Genomic DNA, 23917 nt, shown 5'->3' on the forward strand with positions numbered 1-23917 from the left:
CACACCCAAGTGAAGACATTCACTCCCCCCCCCCCACCTCTAGGGAAGCTAATCTCCACCATCTGGAGAGCAGTTGTAATTCTGAATGATCTCCAATCCTCACCTGGAGATTGACACAATGGTTCCCCAGGAGGAAATGGCTGGTTTGGAGGGTGGAGTCTATGGCATTGTATCTGTCTGAGGCCCCATCCATCCTCAAACTCACCCTATCCAGGCTCTACCCCTGCCACTGCTGCCTACTTTCTCTTCCAAATACCACAGAGCATCTGGTGCCTCTCCTCAACCCCCGCCCCCTCACCCCAAGTTTCAAAAAGATAGGTCCAGGGAGTCCAATTCTATGAGCCCCAAAAGAAGGTACTCCATCCTCCATTATTTTCAATGAAGGGAAGGCATTTAAAAGGAGTTTTGTCCCTTTAAATCTGATGGCGAGAACTCCCTTTGGAGTTCAAGCATGCTTCTCACAACTTTACTCCTGGCTCCACCCTCAAAGTCCCCAGATATCTCCTGAGTCAGACCTCACAATCCTACTGCTAGGTGATCTTGGGTCAATCACAGTTCTCTTGGAGCTCTCTCAGCCCCACCTACCTCACAGGGTGTCTGTTGTGGGGAGAGGAAGGGAAGGCAATTGTAAGCCACTTTGAGACGCTTTGGAGCAGAGAAAAGCAGGATATAAAAAACAGCTCTTGTTCTACCATTAATTCTACTGCTTAGCTTTCAATCCAGCTAAGGAGTTGTGCTGTGTTATAAAGCGCATCAAATATTAACAGGACAGTTAGACAAGGAAAGGAAAGAGACTGCTTAATTTTACAATAAAATTTACGCAGAAGTACTCCAGATTATGTCAAATGAAGTCAATGGATTTAGACTGGAGTAATTCTGTATAGGATTGCACTGCTAGTAATCAGTCTGTGTGGTGCCAGGAAATTCTGTTCCCACTGGAAAGAAGAACAAAGACTTGGTTAGTGCTGCATGCGCATATAAACAGAGTTGAACAGTGGGACTTTGACCCAAAGGAAATGAAATGCAAGAGAGAGATATTAATTTTTCTGTGCAAAGATCAAATGTATAGAAGATGAGTGCAATGACCATTTACAATAGCAGTAATTGACAGTTACACAATCGTTCAAGTTCTACTGAACTAACATAATCACTTTAGGGAGTGAGAAAACCTTCCTCTTGATACAGACATAGAAGAGTACTATCTATCTTTTTGGTCAAATCTAATTCAGTGATTTCATGCTAAAATTCTAATTTCAAAGTGTTGTTTGTAATTGCAACCAGTGGCCTCATCACACTTTGCAACAGTAAATTCTGTTATGTGAAGAAGTCTTTTCTTTTGCCTACAGCCAATCAAGTTTTTTGTGACCCTGAATTCTCATTTTATGAAAAAAAAGCAAAATATTTTTGTTTGCACTACATCCTATACATCGGCGTTTCCCACTGGCAGGATTGCGACCCAGCACCGGTCCACGCAAGTCTCAATGCTGGGGCCTCCCGCCCCCTGGCCGCCCCCTGTGCCTCTCCCCGCATCGCGCCCTCCCGCGCCTCTCCCCCTTGCACCTCCTTCTCCCTCCCTTCCCCACTGCAGGTCAATTTCAGGCTGTGTAAAGCCCCACCCTGCCGATCACCTGATCAGTGGGAAATTGGTGCTGAGTTCACTCAGCGCTGGGGCAAGCCAGCGGCAGCTCGAACGGACCATGGCCTGTTTTCCCCTCTCTCTCTCTTTCTGTCAGTCAGTCTTTCCCCTTCCTTCCTTCCTTCCTTCCTTCCTTCCTTCCTTCCTTCCTTCCTTCCTTCCTTCCTTCCTTCCTTCCTTCCTTGCCATTGCTAATCTGGGGGGGAGAAGCTTGAAATGCCCTGTCGTTTCATGTTTTCCCAGGCTGTGAGCATTTTATATTTTTAGTTTTCTGCTGTGTGGTTCTTGTGTTTTTTCTTGATGTTTTATTTTAAAAATTGCATTGCAAAATCCCACTATTCTTCTACTTTTCCTAAACAAAATATTGCAAGAGTTTTAGGCTTGTTTGTACATCATTTCCTGTCTCCCGGCTCCACCCCCAAATTTTAGTGGGCCACAAGGATACGTGTAAAAATAACTGGGCCACGGGGGGGGGGGGGGGGAGTTTGGGAAACCCGGCATATACATGATTTTATAATGTTCATGCGTTTTGTTAGTGATCTCTTTTTCTATTCTAAAATGCCCTGAATTCTTTAGCCGTTCTTCATCAGAAAGATCCTCCAACCTTTAGTTCATATTGATTGCCCTTTTCTGCCCTTCTCAAGTGATCTCTTTTTTTCAGGTGAAATGATCAGAATTTCCCTCAGTATTCCAAATGCAGCTATACCATAGATGTATATAAAGGCATTATAGCAGTGTTCTTCTCAGACTGCTTTCTTGGAAAAGGCCACATTATTGTCACCCTCAGTCTGAAACAGGAAAGTTTGCCTTTTATTTTCTAGCTCACTCCCATTACTTTTTGTGTTCACCCATAATGAACTATTTCAATCTAGTGGAGGATCTTGCAGGCTCATCTACATTAATATATTGTATAACTGCATGGCTTAGGTTGTCTACAATAAAATTTTTGTTTCGTGCTTGTCCATGCTAACGTGTTTTTTTGCTCATTAGAAACTAGAACACTGGAATCTTTGCCTACTTTAAAAAGTGGGCTGTCTGCTTCCCCGAAGGTTGCTGGGTCTCCTGAATCTTTACTGCCTTTAACTATCCACCCTCTCAGTCTGGGGCAATTCGAGGAAGGTGGGCAGCTCTCTAGACCTCACCTTTTAAAAGAGGATGAGTGGAAGAAAAGTAATGGAAGGGTATGTGCTGATTTCCCCCTCTAATAAATACCTTTTGGTGGGATCACTTAAATATGTTTTAGGACTTTTAACAGCAGTTAATTGAATGTAAGGAAGAAAGGTATGCCAAGAAAGTGAGATCAACTAGTGAGGGACTGATGTGTGATAATTTGAGCTTTAGGTCAGATGTCATTTTGACTGATCACCACTGTTAAAATGAAAACTTAGGCAGGTCCCTCCAGGTCCCACAAAAGACGGATCTCAACAGTTTGTGAAGGACTGGACAGGTTTTATTTAACATATACAACCTGAGCCAAATTGCCTTAATGGCAACTACGCCAGCAGCCATCTTAACAAACACAGTGCCGCTTCTTCTTCCTAGAATCCATCAGGAAGTAGATAATCCTTTCTTAACTGTTTCATTCTGTGGAGCTTTTCACCTCAATGCCAACCTCTGATTTGTTATTGGAAGTAACTGGGATGGTCATTGTATCCATGAACCAAACAAGATGTGATCCACAGATTCCCAGGCTGAATCTGTGGATGCCACCACCATTTGAAAGTCCAACAGAACAATTTAAACCTGCTATGAAGGCTCACTCCTGATTGTTATGGGAGCTCCCTTGCCCTAAGCTCCTGTTACCTGCCATTTCTCCAAGTGGCAGTAGGGGAAACAGGAAAAACCCAAACAGTGGCATTGCAGGCATAAGATTTCACTTTTGGGAGGGTCATCATGCCTGTGATGCTGCCCCCTATCATGTCCCTGCCTCCAACCCTGCAGCTGCCTGGCAACACCTGGACCTGCACAGTGGGATGTTCTTCCCCGCCCCCCGGACATCTCAAGTGTCAAAAGGGGTGGAATAAGAACACCTCTTCCTGCCACACAGACATTTCTAAATTTCCTCATTTGGCTTCTTAATAGCAGTTGCATACCCAGGTCTGACCTGTGGGTGCTGTCATGTCTAGTTTTGGACCTGTTTGACTTGAGAGAATAGCTGCTTGTGGAGGAGGTGGGGAAATCCTGGCCATACAAGGCTTAACCCTTGCTCCACCCACTGTCAAGGTTAGTTTTCCTTTTTTAAAGTTGACTATTGTTTGCACTTACACTTGCAGCCCCTAGCCACATTGCAGTGTCATTTTCTTATGGAAGTAGTTTTCCAGTAATTCTCATGTACAGCAATAATCAGGTCTGTTTCATGCACTATGGTGTTACCTTTCTCTTATGTCCAGTTTCACGTGGCCATATCCAAGTCTGCTCAGGAGAAAATGCGTCAGAAGCAGCTAAGGGAAGTAGAGCTTTTGAGGAAAGAAAAAGAAAAAGAGAGAGAAAAAGAAAGATCTATGAAGCCTCAAGACCACCTACAAAGAATTTCTCAGGATGGTATGCAGTGACTTAAATGGGGGACAGTGGCTGTTTACAAATATATTTATTAGTTACATGCACCACTTCAGTTTTGCATCATGCCAGATTTCAAATCTTTCCTTTGAAGAGATGGAAGAGAATGCAAAACAAGGAAGTGGAAAAATAATCAGGCCCTGAAGTCAAGTAATCTAAGGGTTGTTATATTTGTTCATGGCAAAATTTCTTGGACTTTGGCTGCTGCATGACAGGCTGAAATTCAATAGGATCTTCCTTTCCCAACATGAAGGTGTAATGATGAGGGTTATCAACTTCCAGGAGGGACGTGGAGTTCTCATGGAATTACAACTGATCTCCAGACTGCCAAGATCAGTTCCCCTGAAGGAAATGGCAGCTTCAGAAGACACTGGGTTCAATGGCATCCAATCCCCACTGAGCTCCCTCCCAGGCAGTGTTCCCAAGTATCAAGTAAATTCCCAACCTTAAGTTAGGAACCCTGGGGAGGAAAAGGAAACAGTATCAGTTGAATTCCTGTCTTTTACAGGAAAAGAAAGACCTAAGTATAACATATTCTAAATCTTATTAAATGGATAGCAAAGCCAAAAATGCTTCTGCAAAAAATGTTATTCTCTTTAAACTGGGGCTTTCTATCCAGGCAATACCTACTATTGCTCAGTTAGCTAGTGGTGTCTCAGAGGTGATCTCTTTGCCAGTGGTTTGGGTTGTAAATAATTCTCTGTCCACAGAACTGAACAAAGAGGGTTCATTCAGCAAAAGCCAGGTGTGAGCTACACAAATGGGGCATTGCTGGGCCATGGGGCTGACAAGATTCTTGTAACATTGGCATGTCTATTGTCCTGAGGGCCATGGACAGCAGTTAGCGTTACAGGGACATGGTGGCAGACCCAGCCCCACCTGCCTCCATCCTACTTGCTTCCATTTCCACAGTGAGGGTAGTTTTTCCTACCACCTTGGGACAATGTTGCAGGAAATGGTATTTCCATTCCATTTGTTGGAGTACTATGAAATATCCCATCTTCATCCCAGTGAACTTGATTATCCTTTTAGCAAAGATCTAGGATGTACTTTCATGTTCTTAAATGTATCTGAACAGAATTGAAGTAAGGCACTTACTGCTGAACAATTCCCTACCAAAGTATTTTCCCATTGTATCATTGATACTTGTTCAGAATATTACATCAAAGTTTGTCCTATACTTTGTACAGAGATTTTTTTTTAAAAAAAAAACAAAACAATTTTAGCAAAAGTTGAATTGAATCATAGAGTGGCCTTGGGCATTGTTGAATCCTAGACTTTATCATTGTCATCAAATCCACATATGCTTCAAAATCAGGTGTTGGAAAAAAGAGATGATCTCCTCAATAATATTTAATTTTAACTAAAGTATAGCCTAGAGGAAATTTTTATACAAAGAGGGCACTTATGCATATAGTAACAAATCTCCACCTGTAAACACCTGCACATACAGTTTTCAGAGAAAATGCTGTCAGTGCAATGCTAAGCAAAGTTACATCCATTGAAGTCTTTGATGAGTATTAACTTGTGAAGCTGCTACAATAGCCTTGCATATTCCAAGTGAGGGGGTGGGGTGTGGAGAAGGCATGATGCTTCGCCCCTGGTTAATCTGATTGTAGCTGACATGCACTGATTGTAGTGTAGTAGAAGTACCAAGAAGGATGGCGAGAGGGAAAGTTGCAAGGCAGCACTCTGTCAGAACAAAGCCATGATGCAAGGTCCTGTAACTTGTCTTTGTATATTTGGACCTCTTCTTGCAATGGCCTTTTAAAGTGACCCGATGCATGAATCCATGCCAAAAAGTGTCATTCAAATTAAGGATGATAACTAGCTCATCAAAACCTTTTTTATTGACAGACAAAGCACCTTTTTTTTAAAAAAAAGTTTTTAATAGAAATACTTTGGATGCCATCTGCCATTTTACAAGCATGTCCCCTTCCTAATTCACATAAGTGGGAATGCCTCTTAGAAGATGGTGCCTGCTTACATATGTATATGATCTAAGAGCATAATAAAGTATACTTTTTTCCCTTCAGAGTTATTGCTTTTACTCATATGCAATTTGCTTGATCAACCAACTGCTTAAGCATTTAATCCACCAAGATGTCGTGTTTCATGGCAAAGACAAAAGGCACAATGCCAGTAAGTCACACAAGGGGCCCTGCCGTCTGGGTTTGGCGGACAGTACCAGCTATAGTCAAGTCTCCAGGAGAGAGGTCATGCATCAAGGTCAGGAGTCAATGCAGGGCTAGTTCCAAGAGACATATCAGGTCCAGTTCAAAGGTCAAAACAGGGGATGCAAGATTGGGGGGTGGGGTGGTCCAAAAAGTGTAAGGTCCAGAATGAAGGTTGTAGCACAAGGAACTGTTAGATTCACTGGTATAGTATAGCCATGAATCTCATACTGGGTAGCAGGATGCACTAGGCTTACACATAGCAGTAACTTCTTGGTAATGTGTGTCTTAGCAAAAGCACAAAGTTATAGTGGAGCTAATGAGTCCTTTATTTAGGGAACTCCATTCTAGATAGTATAGGTGAGAGGTAAGAATAGAATCCGATCTAACTAGCTAGGATGTATGCAGATACAGAATGTAAGTCCTGCATCCACGGTGCCAAAGATGGAAAGCATGCTTCTTCTTTGTGTGTGTGCAAGAGAGAGAGAGTTAAGTCAGAAGGAAATCTTATCCCTTACAACAGCATTCTACTTCAAAGGGATAGTATCAGATAGCAGGAAGGAAAGGATGCTCTGTGTTTCCTGACCTCTCTATCTCTATCTCTAAATCTATGGTGCTGTCTCTGAAGTCTGAAAAAGGGGACAGCATGCAGTCCTTCACTTCTTACAAGAGCCAAGATATAGAGAGCAAGCCCAAAAGGCATAGGCAGGTCTGGAATAAAGGTGCAAGGAGTCAGGAAGCACAGGTGATCTAGAGAGTCACTGGAAAAAGCAGGGAGCAGAACAAAAGTTGTTACTAGTGAAGAACTGTCTGTAACCACCAGTGTTCCCACTAAGCTGTGCTAGAAGGCACTGACACACCAATTTCTAGCCCTTAGTGCAGGAGATTTTAGAATCAGTGCAGGGTGACAGTCTGAGGCCTACCCATTCCTTTCCACTATGTTGGTAGACCTGTTCTCCAGAGGCCAGGCCTACCAATATAGTGATAAGGGATGAGTAGACCTGTTCTCTGGCAGCCAGGTCTATCAATATAGTGGAAAGGGATGGGTAGACCTATTCTCCAAAGGCCCAGGTCTACCAACATAGTGGCCCAGTATGGGGTAGACCTGTTCTCTGGTGGTAAGGTCTACCCCGATAATGGACTGGAGCACTTTTGGCTCATGGCCCTGTGCTTTTGGCTCATGAAGGAGAATTTTTGCCCACAACATTCTGCAGTTTAGACTGTAATTCCTGGGAAGAGGTCATGCTTGTTGACTGCTCCAGCTGTACATCTTAGGGAGTGCCTATAATTGTAAACCTGGGGGAGGGAATGTATCTTTTGACGACCCAGGCATTTCCTCAGTCAACAGGTTGCGGTACTCCTCACCTGCTTCTGCATCATGATCAGAGTCACCATGGGTGTGACCTGACTGAGGTACTGGGGAGACTGACTGAGCTGAATGGTGAGCCATGACAAAAGATAGCTGTAGTCAGGTGATAGCAGTATTTGGAACACATTTATCCAGTTTTTTTCTGGAGATAATTCTAAGACTAGGGATCCAATAGGATTCTGTTCACAGAACCAGTTGTGGAAAAGTTATGTGGATACACAATTATAAAGAACATTTTCCACATATATGCACACCTTGTGTGTGTGTGTGTGTGTGGGGAGGGTCACAATAAAAAGTCATCTCAGGAAAATTAAGCATTATACCATGATCAGGTCACAATCAGTCCAAAACAAAGATGAAAAGATAAAAGGTCCTCATACCCACCTGAGAAAGTGTTGTGTTCCACTATCATTATTCCTGATGATGTAGTTTTCACTATTAATATTGGCTCTAATTCTGCATGGATGCACTTCTTTTGGCAAATAATGTCTGCTTTTGTGGATGTTCTTTCACTTGAGGGGTCCTTTACTCTTTGCTTACTTTTTACAGCATCTGGTCCACTTAACAACAGTGAGGGCACCATCCCTGTTACATTCAGCCAGACCAATTCACCTGGAGCTCCTGTTGGAATAGCCTTAAAGAAAAGGGTGAACAGACCCCTTCTGCCTAGCATCAATCATGACACTAGCTTCCTGAGGCATGCTTCAGGTGAGACATGAAACTCTCATGCAGTCTACCTGTTCTAATTCCTACTTTAACATTTGTCTTAACCTTGGGCAGAGAAACACCAGTGATAGACAAAGGCTTTAGAATAATGTACACAGTAGAAAACAAATGACAAAAAATAGGATCACAGCATTCCCAAATGTTATAGTATTAATTTAACATGAAAGCCAGAACCAATTAATAACTTGTCTGTATTTTCTATTACCTGAAGTTTCCACATACTTTTCAAAGACATCCTCATTTTAAAACTTTGCAGTAATTTAGCCTGGATGTTACTAGAGCATAAGTAATCATGGCACAGTGATCTTCCTCTAAGAGAGGGCATATCTGGTTCAACCAAATTTGTGGCACTATGAGCTACAGATGTTGCTTGTGCTTTCATCAGAAACTCAGTACTAATAGTAATCCCTGATATTGTTGATTAAAGAGCACTGCACCTTAGCCCCTTCACAAAGCCTTAACCAACAGTCCATCTTGTCATCCAGCCTATTACTGACTCCAATACCTGTCAAACATAGAGGTTTGAGGTCAAATAATCTGACCTAATTGGCACATTAAAAATGTCAGTGATGAAGTATGTATGAGTAGATCTGCAACCTGTGCACCTGGTTTTTAAAAATATACTTCCATCTGTGTGTGAAACACTGCACATATCCATTCTGCCTATACTAACTGAATTCAAAAACTGGTGCCTGTCAAGAGTCACTCCATTTTGTTCTTCTTGCTATATGTATTCATGCAATGCTAATACTTGTGCTTTGCTATGCTGGCTTTGAAGCATCATGTTGCTTGCAGCTTATCTAGAGGGAGGGTGGCATGTCTGAGAACCAGCTAGTTACTACACAACCAAGGTTGAAGAGCTGGAGGAGATGTTACGGAAGAACTGATAACACCACCTGTGGTGATGAGAGCTTAATAGGGAACCTGCGCAAAACCCCCACTTCTTGGTGCGCTCGGCTTCAATTATAAAGGTCAGGGCAAAGGTTTATAAGCACTAGGAACTGGTGGAAAAGCCAGTTCTGACAAGGCCTATATCTGCCTATGATGCTGGAATAAAGATCTTGAACTCTACTTGTCCTTTCCTTGTCTCTGGGTCCGACATTTTATCAGAACTCCTATTTCCCCGGACTGGCCTAAACCCAGACCCACAATGGCTGGTGAACAGGACCAAGCTACGGGGACCACCAAAGCAGCCGAGGAGGAGGAATCAAATGCCGAAGGGCCACGGGTTACCCCTATCACAGTGATGGTGTGAAGAAAGGATTGGGGCTCCATGGATTTCCAGGGAGTATTATTGGAGATCTGAGAAAGGATCCCCAAACACACCACCGGCTCTTGGGGCTTCAGCAGTCTTACCACAAGTGAGGGTTCCAGGGTGATGAGAGCACAGGGGAATACCCTCGGACAAGCGTGCCAGGGGACGGGGCTGTGGAGTGGATGCAAGAAGCTCTTGCCAGCTAGAGCAGCCAACTCTGTGAGAAGATGCAAGCCATGCACACTTTCCTAATCCAGAAGATGCACAACCTCACCCAGCAAGTGCAGGCGACAGGAGAGCGAGTCACGGCTGCACACCCCCCTCCAACCAGCCCCAGTGGGGGGCAAGCGATCATTTATCCCCACAGGAGGAGATCGGTCCACCAGGTGTGAGCCAGCATCCCTACCCCAACCTCCACCAAGGCCATGTCTGTGTGAGGTCACCTCAGTGTCTGGGCCCGCAACCTCCCGACGGAGGAGTCGCAGGTAGTCTACATCAGGAGCTGTCTACGAGTGGCAGCCGCTCAGTGGTATGTCACCCTGTTCGAGAGGCAATCCCCCGCACTGAACTCAGCCATGGATCTCCTGAGGGCCCTACGATGTCACTTCGAGGACCCCTTGCAAGAGACCAATGCCATAGTGATCCTACAAGATCTGAAGCAGGGTACCGGGTCGGTGTGAGACTATCTCAACGAGTTCAGGGCGCTGAATTCCAGGGTCCACAGATGGGATGAGGGGACCAGAATTGAGCAGTTCAAAAGGGGCCTGAACTCCCACATTTACGGGGAGGCTCTGAAGTTGGGGAAACCGCAAGACTTGGTCAGGTGGACCCATCTGACTTGCGAGATAGAGGACCGCAACAAGATGATCACCATCCACAAGAAGTAGCAAGGGGGGGCAACGAAAGAAACTTGGGAGAAAACTCCCAAGCCCAAGAGAGCCCCAGACCAGCTCTCCAGAGAGGAGTGCAATCGCAGAGCTAAAGCCAAGATGTGCTTCAAATATGGAGGGGAGAATCACATTGCCAGCGAGTGTCCTAGCAAGCCGAAGGAACTGAGGACCTCCACACCCCTAAAGCCGGAGGTGAAAAAGACGACCGCTGGCTCGGGTGCCCTCGTGACCAAGGCCACGTCGGCGGTGCTGCAGTTCTGGGAGCTTATCCCAGAGGAATCTGAGGAGGAGGAGGACGGAGGAGCCCAGCTGCCGGGAAGCAACCATGACCTGCTGTGAGGAGCACGCAACAGCAAGTCAAAGCCATGGCTGTGCCACTACGAGTGAGGTTATCCAGGACTTTGTACTATGTGCCCATAACCCTAGTAAACCCAGTCACAAAGCAGTTTTCCTGCATCAGGGCCCTACTGGACTTGGGGTGCTCTAAAGACTTGCTGTCACCGAGTTTGGTGGAAACATTAGGACTAAAAACTGTGCCCCTCTGAGAACCCTACGTGTTTGAGCAGATGGACGAGAGTCCAATGAAGGGGGAGCCGTGTAGTATGGGGGTGGAAGTATGCGCCCTGGAGGTGGGGGAACATTGGGAGCCCCGCACTTTCATTATTGCCCCGACTGCCAAATTCCAAGCCGTCCTCAGCCTGGAATGGCTGGCTGATCACGATCTGCTTGTCCAATGGAGCAAAAGTGCCATATACTTCCTGGACCCAGTGTGTGAGGGCCACTGTTGGAATAAGAAGTGGGGGCCACACCCCTCTCCCCAGCTGGAAAAGCTTTGTGTCACCAAGGTTGAGGTGCCCAGTTTACCCCCTGAATACCAAGGTCTGCAAAAGGTGGTTGATGCCGAGGAGGCGGATGAGCTACCCCCACATCGCCCCACTGACTGCACCATTGAACTGGTGGAGAGAGAGCCACTACCCAAAGCTAAGCTGTACTCGATGAGCTGGGGGAAAAGGGAGGAGTTGCAAAGGTTCCTGGAGCTTAACCTACGCAGAGGGTTCATACGGCCCGCCAAATCCCCCCATGCGGCCCCAGAGTTATTCAGGAAGAAAAAAGATGGCAGTTTATGGCTATGCACTGACTTTCGTGGCTTGAACATGATTTCCATGAGTAATGCGTACCCTCTCCCCCTTATTCGGGACCTCCTAGGGGAAGTGTCTCAAGGGAAGATCTTCACCAACCTTGATCTCCGAGATGCCTATTTCTGGGTGCGCATCAAGGAAGGAGATGAGTGGAAAACTGCCTTTAATACACCACTGGGTCAATATGAATACTTAGTCATGCCATTTGGTCTCAAGGGGGCCCCGGGAGTATTCATGAACTTAATCAATGAAGTATTACACAAGTACCTGTACAAGAGTGTGGTCTGTTACCTGGATGATGTTTTGATGCATTCTCAAGACCTGCCCTCACATATCTGCCTGGTGAGGGAAGTGCTACAGACCCTGTACGAGCACAAACTGTTTGCCAAACTGTCCAAGTGTGAATTCCACAAAACAGAACTCGATTCCTTGGGGTACTGCATTTCCATGGCAGGACTGGGAATGGACCCGAACAAAGTACAAGCCGTGGTAGATTGGGAACCCCCTCGAGCCCGCAAACAGCTTTAGAGTTTCCTGGGGTTCACAAATTTTTATAGGGGGTTAATTAGCAACTTTGCCGAGGTCACTCTGCCTCTCACAGAATTATTGAAAACCAAGGGGAAGGGGCTGCAAGCCTTAAAGGGCAGGTCCGCCTCCAGTGGACGGGAGAGTGTCAAAAAGCGTTTGATGAACTTAAAGCACGATTTACGTCCGAACCCTGCCTAATACACCCTGATGAGAACAAAAGGTTTGTGGCTCAGTGTAACACGAGCGACGTTGCCCGCGCAGCCGTATTACTCCAGGGGGGGGGCAGATGGCCAGCTACACCCTTGTGCATACTTGTCCCAGAAATTCAGTAATCATGCATGCGCAAAGCTGGACGGAAGCAGAGCCCCCTGATGGGTTTCTAGGGGAATTGAAGCAAGCCTTTCTCGATAAACCCCTGGGAGTGGACTTACAATTAACAAAGGCAGACCACGGGCTCTGGTGAAAAGGGGAGAAACTTTATGTGCCCCCCCCCCCCTTACGCAAACAAGTTATCCAACGATCGCACAATTCCAAGTTGGGGAGCCATTTCAGTTTTGTTAAAACGATGCACCTGATTCAAAGACAATTTTGGTGGCCAGGGCTGAGAAAGGATGTAGAGGAATACACAGTGGGATTCCCCACTTGCATCATGGCAAAAAAGAGGGGGGGCCTTCCGCCGGGACATTTGCAACCACTTCCCCCTACTTCACACCTCTGGGAATGTATAACCATGGACTTTATAACTGATCTGCTCCCCTCGATAGGGAAAACTGTGGTCTGGGTCATGGTGAACACTTTTTCTAAGCAGGCTCATTTCATACCCTGCAAACAACTCCCCAAGGCCAAGCAACTGGTCCAATTGTTTATCCAACACAGCTTCTGGCTACACACTTTTCCTGCAAAGGTGATTTCTGACCGTGGACCACAATTTGTTGCCAAATTCTAGTTGCACCTGTGTGAATTGGCAGGAATAGAATGGGCTCAGTTCCGCCTACCATCCGCAGACAGACGGAAAGATAGAACGCACCAACGCGGTGCTCGAGCAGTTCTTACACTGCTGTACGTCCTTCCAACAAGACAACTGGGTGGCCCTACTGCCCTTTGCAGAGTATGCTTATAGCAACACTGTGCACAGCGCCACCAAAGTAAGCCCCTTCCAAGCTATGGGTATGAGAGTAAGCCGTTTCCTGAACTCACCCCCCCTCATCAGTTCCCGTTGACTTCACAGAATGGTGGAAAAGCATAGCAGGGGACTGGACAGTTATCAGCGAACAACTACAGAGGGCACATAAGTCTCAGTACGATAAAAGGCACTCAGAACTTTGGAATTTAGCAGTGGGAGATAAGGTGTATATTTCAACCAAGCATTTACCCAATGCGCAGAATTGCAAAAGGCTGGGGATGAAGTATTTGGGGCCTTTCCCTATCAAACAGATTATAAATAAGGTGACTGTTGAACTGGAATTACCTAAAAACCTTAAACATGTCCACCCTTGTTTCCATGCCAGCTACCTGGAGAAAGATCCTGGGCCTTTGTCATGGCACCCCCAGACTGAGCCACCACCCCTGACTCCGGTTCGTGGTCAGATTCATCATGAGGTGTAGGAAATTCTCGATGCTAAGATCAAACATGGTGAACTGTTTTACCTTATCAAATGGACTCACTTCCCCTTAAGCCAAGCTGAATGGGTCAGCTCCAAATACACGAACTGTAAAGCTCTGATTAAAGACTTTTACAACAAACATCCTGATAACCCCTGGGGGAGAGGACCCTGGGGGGCAGAATGTCAAGAGTAATTCCTATTGCCATATGTATTCATGCAATGCTAATGCTTGTGCTTTGCTATGCTGGCTTTGATGCATCCCGTTGCTTGCAGCTTATCTAGAGGGAGGGTGGCATGTCTGGGAACCAGCTAGTTACTACACAACCAACGTTGAAGAGCTAGAGGAGATGTAACCGAAGAACTGATAACACCACCTGTGGTGATGAGAGCTTAATAGGGAACCCGCACAACCCCCCCGCTTCTGCTTGGCACTCTCAGCTTGAATTATAGCGGTCAGGGCAAAGGTTTATAAGCACTAGGAACTGGCAGGAGAGCCAGTTCCAACAAGGTCTGTATCTGCCTATGATGCTGGAATAAAGATCTTGAACTCTACTTTTCTTTTCCTTGTCTCTGGGTCTGGGTCTAGTTTTGTACACATTCTTCTGGCTAATTCAAACCATGTCCATGGAGATATTTCAGCTATGAGAAAACTGAGAGGAGTTGGAAGTATATAATTTGTATTATGCAACCTTATTTGTAGCCTTTATTATGATTTCCTGACTATCAATGCCATGATATTAATTTTTGCTTTGGACATTTTTTTTAAAAAAAAATTGCAGCTAACTCCTTGCCATCAAACCTGAATTCTCCAGAATGGGAAGAGGACCTTATAAATAGAGACATCTTAGAAGTCATTCCTTTGTCTCATCCAGAGCAGGGGCTGGTTAATGCTTTGAAGTGGCTCAACAGTAATGACTGGTAAGGAAAAAGAGAGCGGACTGTGCCTCCTACCTAGAGTTCCCAAATCCAGGTGGAAGATTGCTGGAGATCTGGGGCAGGATCCTGGGGATAGTGGGGTTTGGAGCAGAGAAGGACCTCAGTGGGGTATAATGCCATATAGCTCACCCTCCAAAGCAGCCATTTTCTCCAGGACAAATGATTTGTATAGTCTGGAGCAGTACAATGACATTTGAAGAAGTGAGCTGTGACTTACGAAAGCTGATACCCTGACACAACTTTTATTAGTCTTTAAGATGCTTTTGCTCTTTTCTAGTGCTACAGCGACACTAACACGGCTACCCTTCTTGTAAAGTCTAGAGTTCAGCTGTATTTCTGAAAAATACCCAGGCCTCACCTGGAGTTTGGCAGCCCTACTTCTACCCAATCCCTATTTTCATCATGTTCATTTCCCAGCCTTTTGCTAAAATCAAATGTAGTGCCTTTTATCTGCTTTGACAGATATGCCTGCTATAACTGTTCCTTGAAAAATGTGATCTAGCTACAGCCATATATGCAATGATTACATTCATGCAAGATTATGGCAATGGGTTTTACATGGGGCTGCCTTTGAACATGGTCCAGGAAATATATCTTGTCCAAAATGCAGCATCTAGCTATTCCGAGGGGCATGCTATTGTATCACTCCTGTGCTGAAAGATCTGCACCAGTTGCTCATTTGTTTCTGGGTATAAAACTGCTGCTGGATTAGACCAATGGTCCACTTATTCCAGTGTGGCAGAATTACAGGCGAGATGGGGGGCAGTTCTGTATAGTAGCCTGGATTTGTTTAGGCCTCTCTGTTTGGTTGTCTCCTATAATGCACTGCAGGAGGCTTTTCAAACCTGACAATGCACCCTGCACTCTGCTCTATAAGAACTGTCTACATTTATGAGTTCCAGTCCCAAAGCAAAACATCTAGATATGAAGACCTGTGGCTCCAAGCTCTTGAGAAGGAGAGTGTTTCTGACCTAGTAATGGTCAGAGTTTTCTGGTCAGAAAAACAAAGGGTCTGGTTTTGTTAGGACCATCCAACTTCTTTATTGACAGTTGATCTGACTTCTAAAGGTATTTAACACCATCGTTTGAGATGCTAAGGGCCCTCTGCCAATGCTGTGGTTAGGGATTGACAGAGTGTCGGAATGCATTCCTAAATAGATAAATGTGTACTAGTTTATAAATATTGGTTTATCTTTTTCCCTATTGTAAAATGAATACTGAAATTGCTTCTTGCTTGAAAAAGTGTGCAGTATGGTTTCCTTTTAATAAATGGTTTTAACTTTGGAACAGGTTTCTCATTCTCTCAAATTATGGGGGTTTTGCCAGTTATCTTCCCACCCCCTTACTGAACCTGGAGGGAATAGGAGTCCTAGAAAAAGTTTCTTTATTCCAAAAATTCTCTAACATTCAGCATCCTGTCTCACACAGTGGCCAACCAGTTTCTCTGGATAATCAACAACATGACAGAGAGGCCAAGGCCTTCCCTAAAGTTGCTTCCTGGCTCTGGCATTCAAAGGTTTAGTGCCTCTGAATGTGGAGGTTTTCTTCAGTCACAATGGCTGGTAGCCATTTATAGTCTTATCCTCCAGTTTGATGTAGGAGTCAGTATGATATGATGGTTAAGAGCACAGACTCTTATCTGGGAAAACTGGGTTTGATTCCCCACGCCTCCACATGCAGCTGCTGGTGTGACCTTGGGTCAGTCAAAATTCTCACAGGGCTGTTCTTGCAAGAGCAGTTCTCTGAGAGCTCTCTCAGTCTCACCTACCTCACAGAGTGTCTGTTGTGAGGAGGGGAAGGGAAAGCAAATTGTAAGCTGCCCTGAGACTCCAAGTGAAGGGCAGGGTATACATTCATCACTGCATCCTCTGGCAGTGAAATACGCATTTTAATCAATCTCTGTGTAAAGTAATATTCCCTTTTGTCCATCTTGAATATACTGCCCATCAGTTTTATTGGATGCCTTGAGTTCTAGTATTTTGGGAGAAGGAGAAAAATTTCTCTTTGTCAAGTCTCTTCACTTCATGTATAATTTTATAAATCTCTGTCACCCCTTAGTTATCATACTGCACACTGCTTAGTTATCGCTTTTCTAAACAGAAAAGTTGCAGACTTTTCAGACTTTCCTCATAGGAAAAGTGTTCCAATCCCCTAACATTCTTGGTTGCCATCCTCTGCACTTTTTTTCTAGCTCTAGAGTATCCTTTTTGAGATATGAGGACCAGAACTGTAAACAACTTTCCAAATGAGGCCATGCTATAGATCTATACAGGGGCATTACAATATCATCCATTTCATTCTCAATCCCTTTTCTAATAACCCCTAACAGAGTTTGCCTTTTTTACTTCTGCGGCACCCTGGGTTGACACTTTCATTGAGTTATCCATTATGACCCCAAGATCTTTTTCACTTTCAGTCTCAGCAAGTTCAGACTCCATTACCCTCTTTTTATTAATAATTTTTATCCTTTTACAAGTTCAGAATTTTGCATGCTTTACATAATGAGAATAGTCAAATTGTTAACTTTACAATGCCAAATGAAGACACACAAAAAAAAAGAAAGAAAAAGGATATAAACTGCAATATTAAAATCATAACATTAACTTAGATTTAGTTACAAGTTAACTATGCCATATCTGCATCATTATAAATAAGATATATCGTATTTTGATATAAAGGGTTGTTTGGAATGATGTCATCTTTTATTACCCATTATACTGTTTTTTGTCTTAGTGTGCACCATTTTACACTAACCAACACTGAACTTCATTTGCCATGTTGTTGCCCACTCATCTAGTTTGTGGAGTTCTTCTTGGATCTCTTCACAGCCAGCCTTGGTTTGCACCATGCTGAATAATTTGGTGTTATCTGCAAACTTTGCCACTACACTACTGACCCCCAGTTCCAAATTTTGATGAATAAATTAAATAGTACCAGCCCCAATACCAATCCTTGTGGGACCCCACTGCTTACTTCCCTCCATTGATTCCTACTCTTTTCTTCCTGTCATTTAACCAGTTTTTAATACATAAGAGAACCCCTCCCTTTATTCCATGACTGCTAAGTTTACTCAGGAGTGTTTGGTGACACTTTCATATCTTTTCAAAAGATTTTTGAAAGTCCATGCATATAATGTCTACCAGGTCACCATTGTCTACATCCTTGTTCTCTTTCTCAAAGAACTCTAAAAGGCTGGTGAAGCAGGACTTCCCTATGCAGAAGCCATGCTGATTTTCCCTCAACAAACTTTGTCCTATGCACCCAACAATTCTATCTTTGATTATAATTTCTACTAATTTGCTTGGGATAGTTATTTCATTTTCATTTTATTTAGTTTATATCCCGCCCTTCCCACCAAAGCAGCTCAGGGCGGCTCACAACACAAAAGGTCTAACATAGGATTAAGTTTTAAAATACATCAATTTACAACATTTAAACAATAAACCAGTAAAAATAGTAAAACAGTAAAACAAAGCCATTTACCAAAGTACCATACTACAGCCTTCTATTCGAAATTTTCTAGTACGGATCAGTTGTATGCCAACCGGAAGAGGACTGTCTTACAGGCCCTGCAGAACTGCCCAAGGTTCCGCAGGGCCCTCACCTCTTCCGGTAGCTGGTTCCACCAGCAAGCGGCTGTGATTGAAAAGGCCCTGTCTCTGGTCGACTTAAGTCAGGCCTCCTTTGATAAGATAAGATAAGATAAGATAAGATAAGATAAGATAAGATAAGATAAGATAAATTTATTTTTATATCCCGCCCTCCCCTGCCGATGGCGGGCTCAGGGCGGCTCACAGACATGGAACACCGTGATGTAAATAAAATACAATGTAAAACAAACAATTTTAAAATGGCTTTGGCCCGGGGATTGCAAGCAGGTTTTGAGAACTCGATCTCAGCACTCTCTGGGGAACATATGGGGAGAGATGGTCCCTGAGGTAGGCAGGTCCTAGGCCATATAGGGCTTTAAAGGTAATAGCCAGCACCTTGTACCGAACTTGGTATATTATTGGCAGCCAATGCAGTCCCCGGAGCCCCGGCTGGATGTGCTCCCATCTAGGAAGCCCTAATAGCAGCCGGGCAGCGGCATTCTGCACTAGCTGCAACTTCTAGGTTCGGCACAGGGGCAGCCCCATGTAGAGGGCATTACAGTAGTCCAACCTCGAGGTGACCATTGCGTGGATCACCATTGCCAGATCATCATGCTCCAGGAAAGGGGCTAACTGCCTCGCCCACCTAAGATGAAAGAATGTGGACTTGGCAGTGGCTGCTATTTAAACCTCCATTTTCAAGGAAGGCTCCAATAGTACCCCCAAGCTCCTGACCTTGTGTGCCATTGTCAGTGGCGCACCGTCAAAGGCTGGTAAGTGGAATTCCCTTCCAGGGCCACAACGACCCAGGCAAAGGACCTCTGTCTTGGCTGGGTTTAGCTTCAGTCCATTCAGTCTGAGCCATTTAGCCATGGCTTGCAATGCCAGGTCCAAGTTTTCTGGGACACAGGCAGGCTGGCCGTCCATAAGTAGATAGAGCTGGGTGTCATCAGCATACTGATGGCAACCCAACCCATACCTTCAGGCAACCTGGGCAAGGGGGCGCATATAGATGTTGAACAACATCAGGGAGAGCACCGCCCCCTGAGGCACCCCACAATCAAGCGTGTGTCTCTGGGACAGTTCACCCCCAATCGCCACCCTTTGTCCCCGACCTTCAAGGAAAGAGGAAAGCCATTGTAAGGCCAGCCCCTGAATCCCCGCATCGGCGAGACGGCAAGTCAGCAACCGATGGTCGACCGTATCGAACACTGCCGATAGGTCTAACAACATCAGTACCGCCGAGCCGCCTCGATCCAGATGCCGCTGAAGATCATCCACCAGGGCAACCAGCACTGTCTCCGTCCCATGACCCGGGCGAAAGCCGGACTGATGGGGATCAAGAACGGAAGCATCCTCCAGGAAACTCTGTAGCTGCAACGCCACTGCCCTCTCAATGAGTTTACCCAAAAAGGGCGAATTCGAGACCGGCCGGTAGTGTGCCAATTCAGCCGGCTCTAATGTTGATTTTTTCAAGAGAGGGCGGACCACCGCCTCTTTGAGGGGCACTGGAAAATGCCCTTCCATCAGGGATCTATTTATGATATCCCATACAGGATATCTAAGCTCCCTCTGGCAGGTTTTAATAAGCCAGGAGGGGCACGGGTCCAGATTATAAGTTGTAGGGCGTGCAGATAGGAGGATCCTGTCAACTTCCTCCAGGCTGAGAGCACCGAAAGCATCCATAATATGATCCAAAGACAGGCACAAGGCCTCAGGTTCACATACTGTCTCCAATATGGCAGGGCAGTCGCGGCGGAGCAACGCGATCTTATCTTCAAAAAAATTCGCAAAAGCCTCACAGCCGATCTCCAATTCCTTAGAATTTGGTCTGCCTTGTGGCAGCGTTGTAAGAGTCCGAATTGTATTGAACAGTTGTGCCGGGCGCAAAATTGCAGACGCAATCTTAGCCACAAAGTATGTCTTCTTTGCGGCTTTGACTGCCATCTCATAGGACCTCATAAACTCTCTATAAGATGTTCTAGTCGCTTCGTCTCAAGTACGCCACCATTGCCTCTCTAGTCGTCTGAGCCCTTGCTTTAATTGCCGCAACTCCTGGTTACAAGCTGACTGGCTTGTAATTTCCTGGTTCCTCTCTAGATCCTTAAAAAAAAATTAGTGTCACATAGAATTTCACCTCTGGTCACCTCAATTTGGCCCAGTTCTTCAGATTTCTTTCCTGAAAATATGGGCTATAGCATGGATATATGTCGCACTCTTCCAACAGTGAACACAGAAGCAAAAAAGTCATTGAGCTTCTCTGTCATCTCCCCATCTTCCTTTAGCAATCCTTTTATTCCTTTTTCAAAAAGAGTACAGTAGCATCTTAAAGACTAACAAAATTTGCTTTAGGGTATATGCTTTTTTGAGTCATTGCTCACTTCTAAAGATACACCTAGAATGTGAGTCCATCTGTCTGGCGGGCTGCCCTTTTCTTGCTTACAAACAAAAACAACTTCTCACTCACAACGACCTGAAGCAACTTCTTACCCACAATGATAAACTACTTAACAGTAACATGGACTCTGGTACCAAGGCCTGCAACAAACCAAGATGCCAACTTTGCTCTCATAGAGATCCTAGCAACACCATCACTGAACCAAGCAACATGAGTCATGCCATCTCAGTTTCATAGTCCTGCTCATCCTCTGATGTGATTTATGCTATCATGCGTCAGCAATGTCCTTCTATTCTCTGCATTGGACAAACAGGCCAGTCCCATCAACAAAGAATTAATCTACACAAGTGTGACATCAGAAAACACAACATTCAAGTATATATATGATTCTGTCTCATTGGTAGTGGCTTTACTGAGGGTTGGATGTGGTCCTTATAATAAGCTAAGCTTCTCTGTCCCATTCTAAACAGGTGCAAACTGAAAATCCCAGGTGCAAAGCTATGTTGGTCTGTTCCAGCAAAGTTAAATGGAAGTCCAGTTAAATACTATTGGGATGAATTAACTAACCCAGTTGTACCTTTTGGGGAGCCAGTTTGGTGTAGTGGTTAAATGTGTGGACTCTTTTCTGGGAGAACCAGGTTTGATTCCCCATTCCTCCACTTGCAGCTGCTGGAATGGCCTTGAGCTTCTCTGTCATCTCAGGAATGGGTTAGCCATAGCTATTGCAGGAATTGTCCTTGAAAGGGCAGCTGCTGTGAGAGCCCTCTCAGCCCCACCCACCTCACAGGGTGTCTGTTGTGGGGTAGGGGGGGGGGAGAAGATATAGGAGATTGTAAGCTGCTCTGAGTCTCTGGTTCAGACAGAGGGGTGGGGTATAAATCAGCAGTCTTCTTCTTCTTCTGTAGAATTCTCTCTGAACTAATTCACTCCTGTGAAACCATGGTTTAACAGCTTTCCTGTAATTATTTCATGCTTTTTCTACTGTATATACGATTATTGGCCAAATTCACTGGGGTATTCTGCATTTTCACTTAGATCCTTTCTTTGGATGGGGCCTTAACTTAAAACGTTTGGTTTCTTTTTTGTACCTTCTTTACTTTGTCACAGAGAATTTTACAAGAGGCAATAAAAAGCTTCTTTTGTGTGTCTATGGTGCTATTTGAGGCATGTTGGGATATGCAGGATAGATAAGGATTCAGATTCAGAAGATGAACTGCCTGTGGTGGTCTGTGAAGAAAATGCTAATTTAAGCTTCACTTTGTGAGCATTCCTGAAGAAACATAAGTAAGCAAGCAAAAATCCTTCTCAGGCCCTGTGCTTTTGGCCATTCACCAACAGATGGTAGTGTTAGTACAGCAAGGCAGAGTCAGAAGAGATTGTTGGCAAGAAAATGAAAGGAAATACAAGCTTTGTCACCAGGGCCTCACAGGAGAAATTCTGCTGGGCAAGTCTCAGTCCTTCTCAAGCATGGAGCCCGTCATGTGGAACTAGTAAATCAATCACCCTCTTTTATTCAACTTAATTCACAGGAGACTCTATCAGACACATTGGCTGGTGAAAGATATCCTCCTCCCCCTGGTGTGTAAGAGGTTCTGTTAAATGCAGCATCTTTTAGCTTTTTTATTCCCGATGTGTGACTTGTATGACACATCTCATTTTCAGACTCTTTGGCTGCTGTTTGAAATCCAGTTTCTGGAAAATGCCAGGCAAGATTAATAATTTTCCTTCTCTTCTCTCCCTCCATCTTTTGTGATAATTGCCTCTCAGGCAGCTGAAAGAGAAAGGACTCTTCATCATAAGATGCCTGGCAAACTACCATTCAGAACTTCTTCTGTGTAGGCTTCATGATGTTTCCCTGGCAGCTACGAAAGAGGTGGGAAATGTGTATTTAACATATGTCCAGTATGCTTTCTCTCTCTGTTACCTGATGCTTTCCAATCTGTTTCTGTTTAGCCAATGTGTCTCTGAGCAGCTTTTATACCTGTCTATTTTTATATATGCCTAGGTTTCTATTTACTTGCACCAAAATAGGTAATTAATACACTCTGTGTAGATTCCTAGTTCTGTACAGAACCGCTCATGCAAATCCATTAAATCTGCATATATTGACTCAACATGTATTAAACTGTTCCAGAAAATTAATGCTTTGAGAAATTCAGTACAGTTTTAGCTAGGATTGTGGTGCTGAACAAAAAAGAGAAAAATTGAATATAAATTAGAGATGACTTCCAGGTAGGTCAAGGAATAAGTATTCATGGAATAGGGGAAACACAGCTGTATATGAAGTTGGAAGTTTTGCTTCCTGAATTTGGGAGGCCATGCTGAGCTGATCCCCTCTCCCATTTAATAGTGTTTCTCGATAACTGTTAAACTCATAAATTTACTTTTTAAAATAGTGTTGAGGGGAAGACTCACAAAATGTTTAGTCAAACATGAGATATATCTAGTGCTTTGAACACACACATACACACAGAGTACCATGAACTGATTATTTATTTTAGTAAATTTTTATTCTGCCCATTCCCCGCAGGGCTCAGGGCAGAGTACAACATATAATAAAACAATAAAATACAATAAAAACATTTTAAAACAGACAACTCAACAGCACTCAGATTACCCTGACATCACATATTGCCCAGCCAAGCCATCTCACATCATGATATCTCATAGGGATGGCAGTTTTTATTCCATTTCCTAGCACAGATGATAGTGCTGGCTAAGGAGGCCAACCAGGTAAAGAATAGACGCCTGCAGCCTCAGCGAAAAGCCTGGTGGAACAGCTCCATTTTACAGGCCCTATGGAAGGCTAATTAGCCAGTTAGGGCCTGGATCTCAATAGGGAGCTGATTCCACCAGGTTGGGGTCAGGACTGAAAAAGCCCTGGCCCTAGGTGAGGCGAGGCGGGCTTCTCTTGGGCCAGGGATGACCAACAGATGTTGGGAGGCTGAATGTAATGACCTCCTGGGCATTTATGGACAGAGACAGTCCCACAGGTATGTTGGTCCCAGGCCGCGTAAGGCTTTAAATTATAGTTATCTGCTTAAAACATCTTTTGGGATTTGACTCATATCTAATTGTTTTCAGAATTGTGATTTGCTTTTTCCTCCACTACCTTT

At 44.6% G+C, this 23917-nt stretch overlaps 1 protein-coding gene across 1 annotated transcript in view; it reads left to right on the plus strand.

The window, feature by feature from the left end:
* Window positions 1-23917, plus strand: part of TOGARAM2 (TOG array regulator of axonemal microtubules 2) — a 112806-nt gene that overhangs the window by 19352 nt on the left and 69537 nt on the right. The window contains exons 7-11 of the mRNA XM_060244460.1: window positions 2627-2817; window positions 4027-4177; window positions 8285-8443; window positions 14657-14795; window positions 22569-22674. Coding sequence (XP_060100443.1) covers window positions 2627-2817; window positions 4027-4177; window positions 8285-8443; window positions 14657-14795; window positions 22569-22674 — 746 coding nt within the window. The remainder of the gene's footprint in view (window positions 1-2626; window positions 2818-4026; window positions 4178-8284; window positions 8444-14656; window positions 14796-22568; window positions 22675-23917) is intronic.

This window comes from Heteronotia binoei, chromosome 1, assembly GCF_032191835.1.
Source record: "Heteronotia binoei isolate CCM8104 ecotype False Entrance Well chromosome 1, APGP_CSIRO_Hbin_v1, whole genome shotgun sequence".
Classification (NCBI taxonomy): domain Eukaryota; kingdom Metazoa; phylum Chordata; class Lepidosauria; order Squamata; family Gekkonidae; genus Heteronotia; species Heteronotia binoei.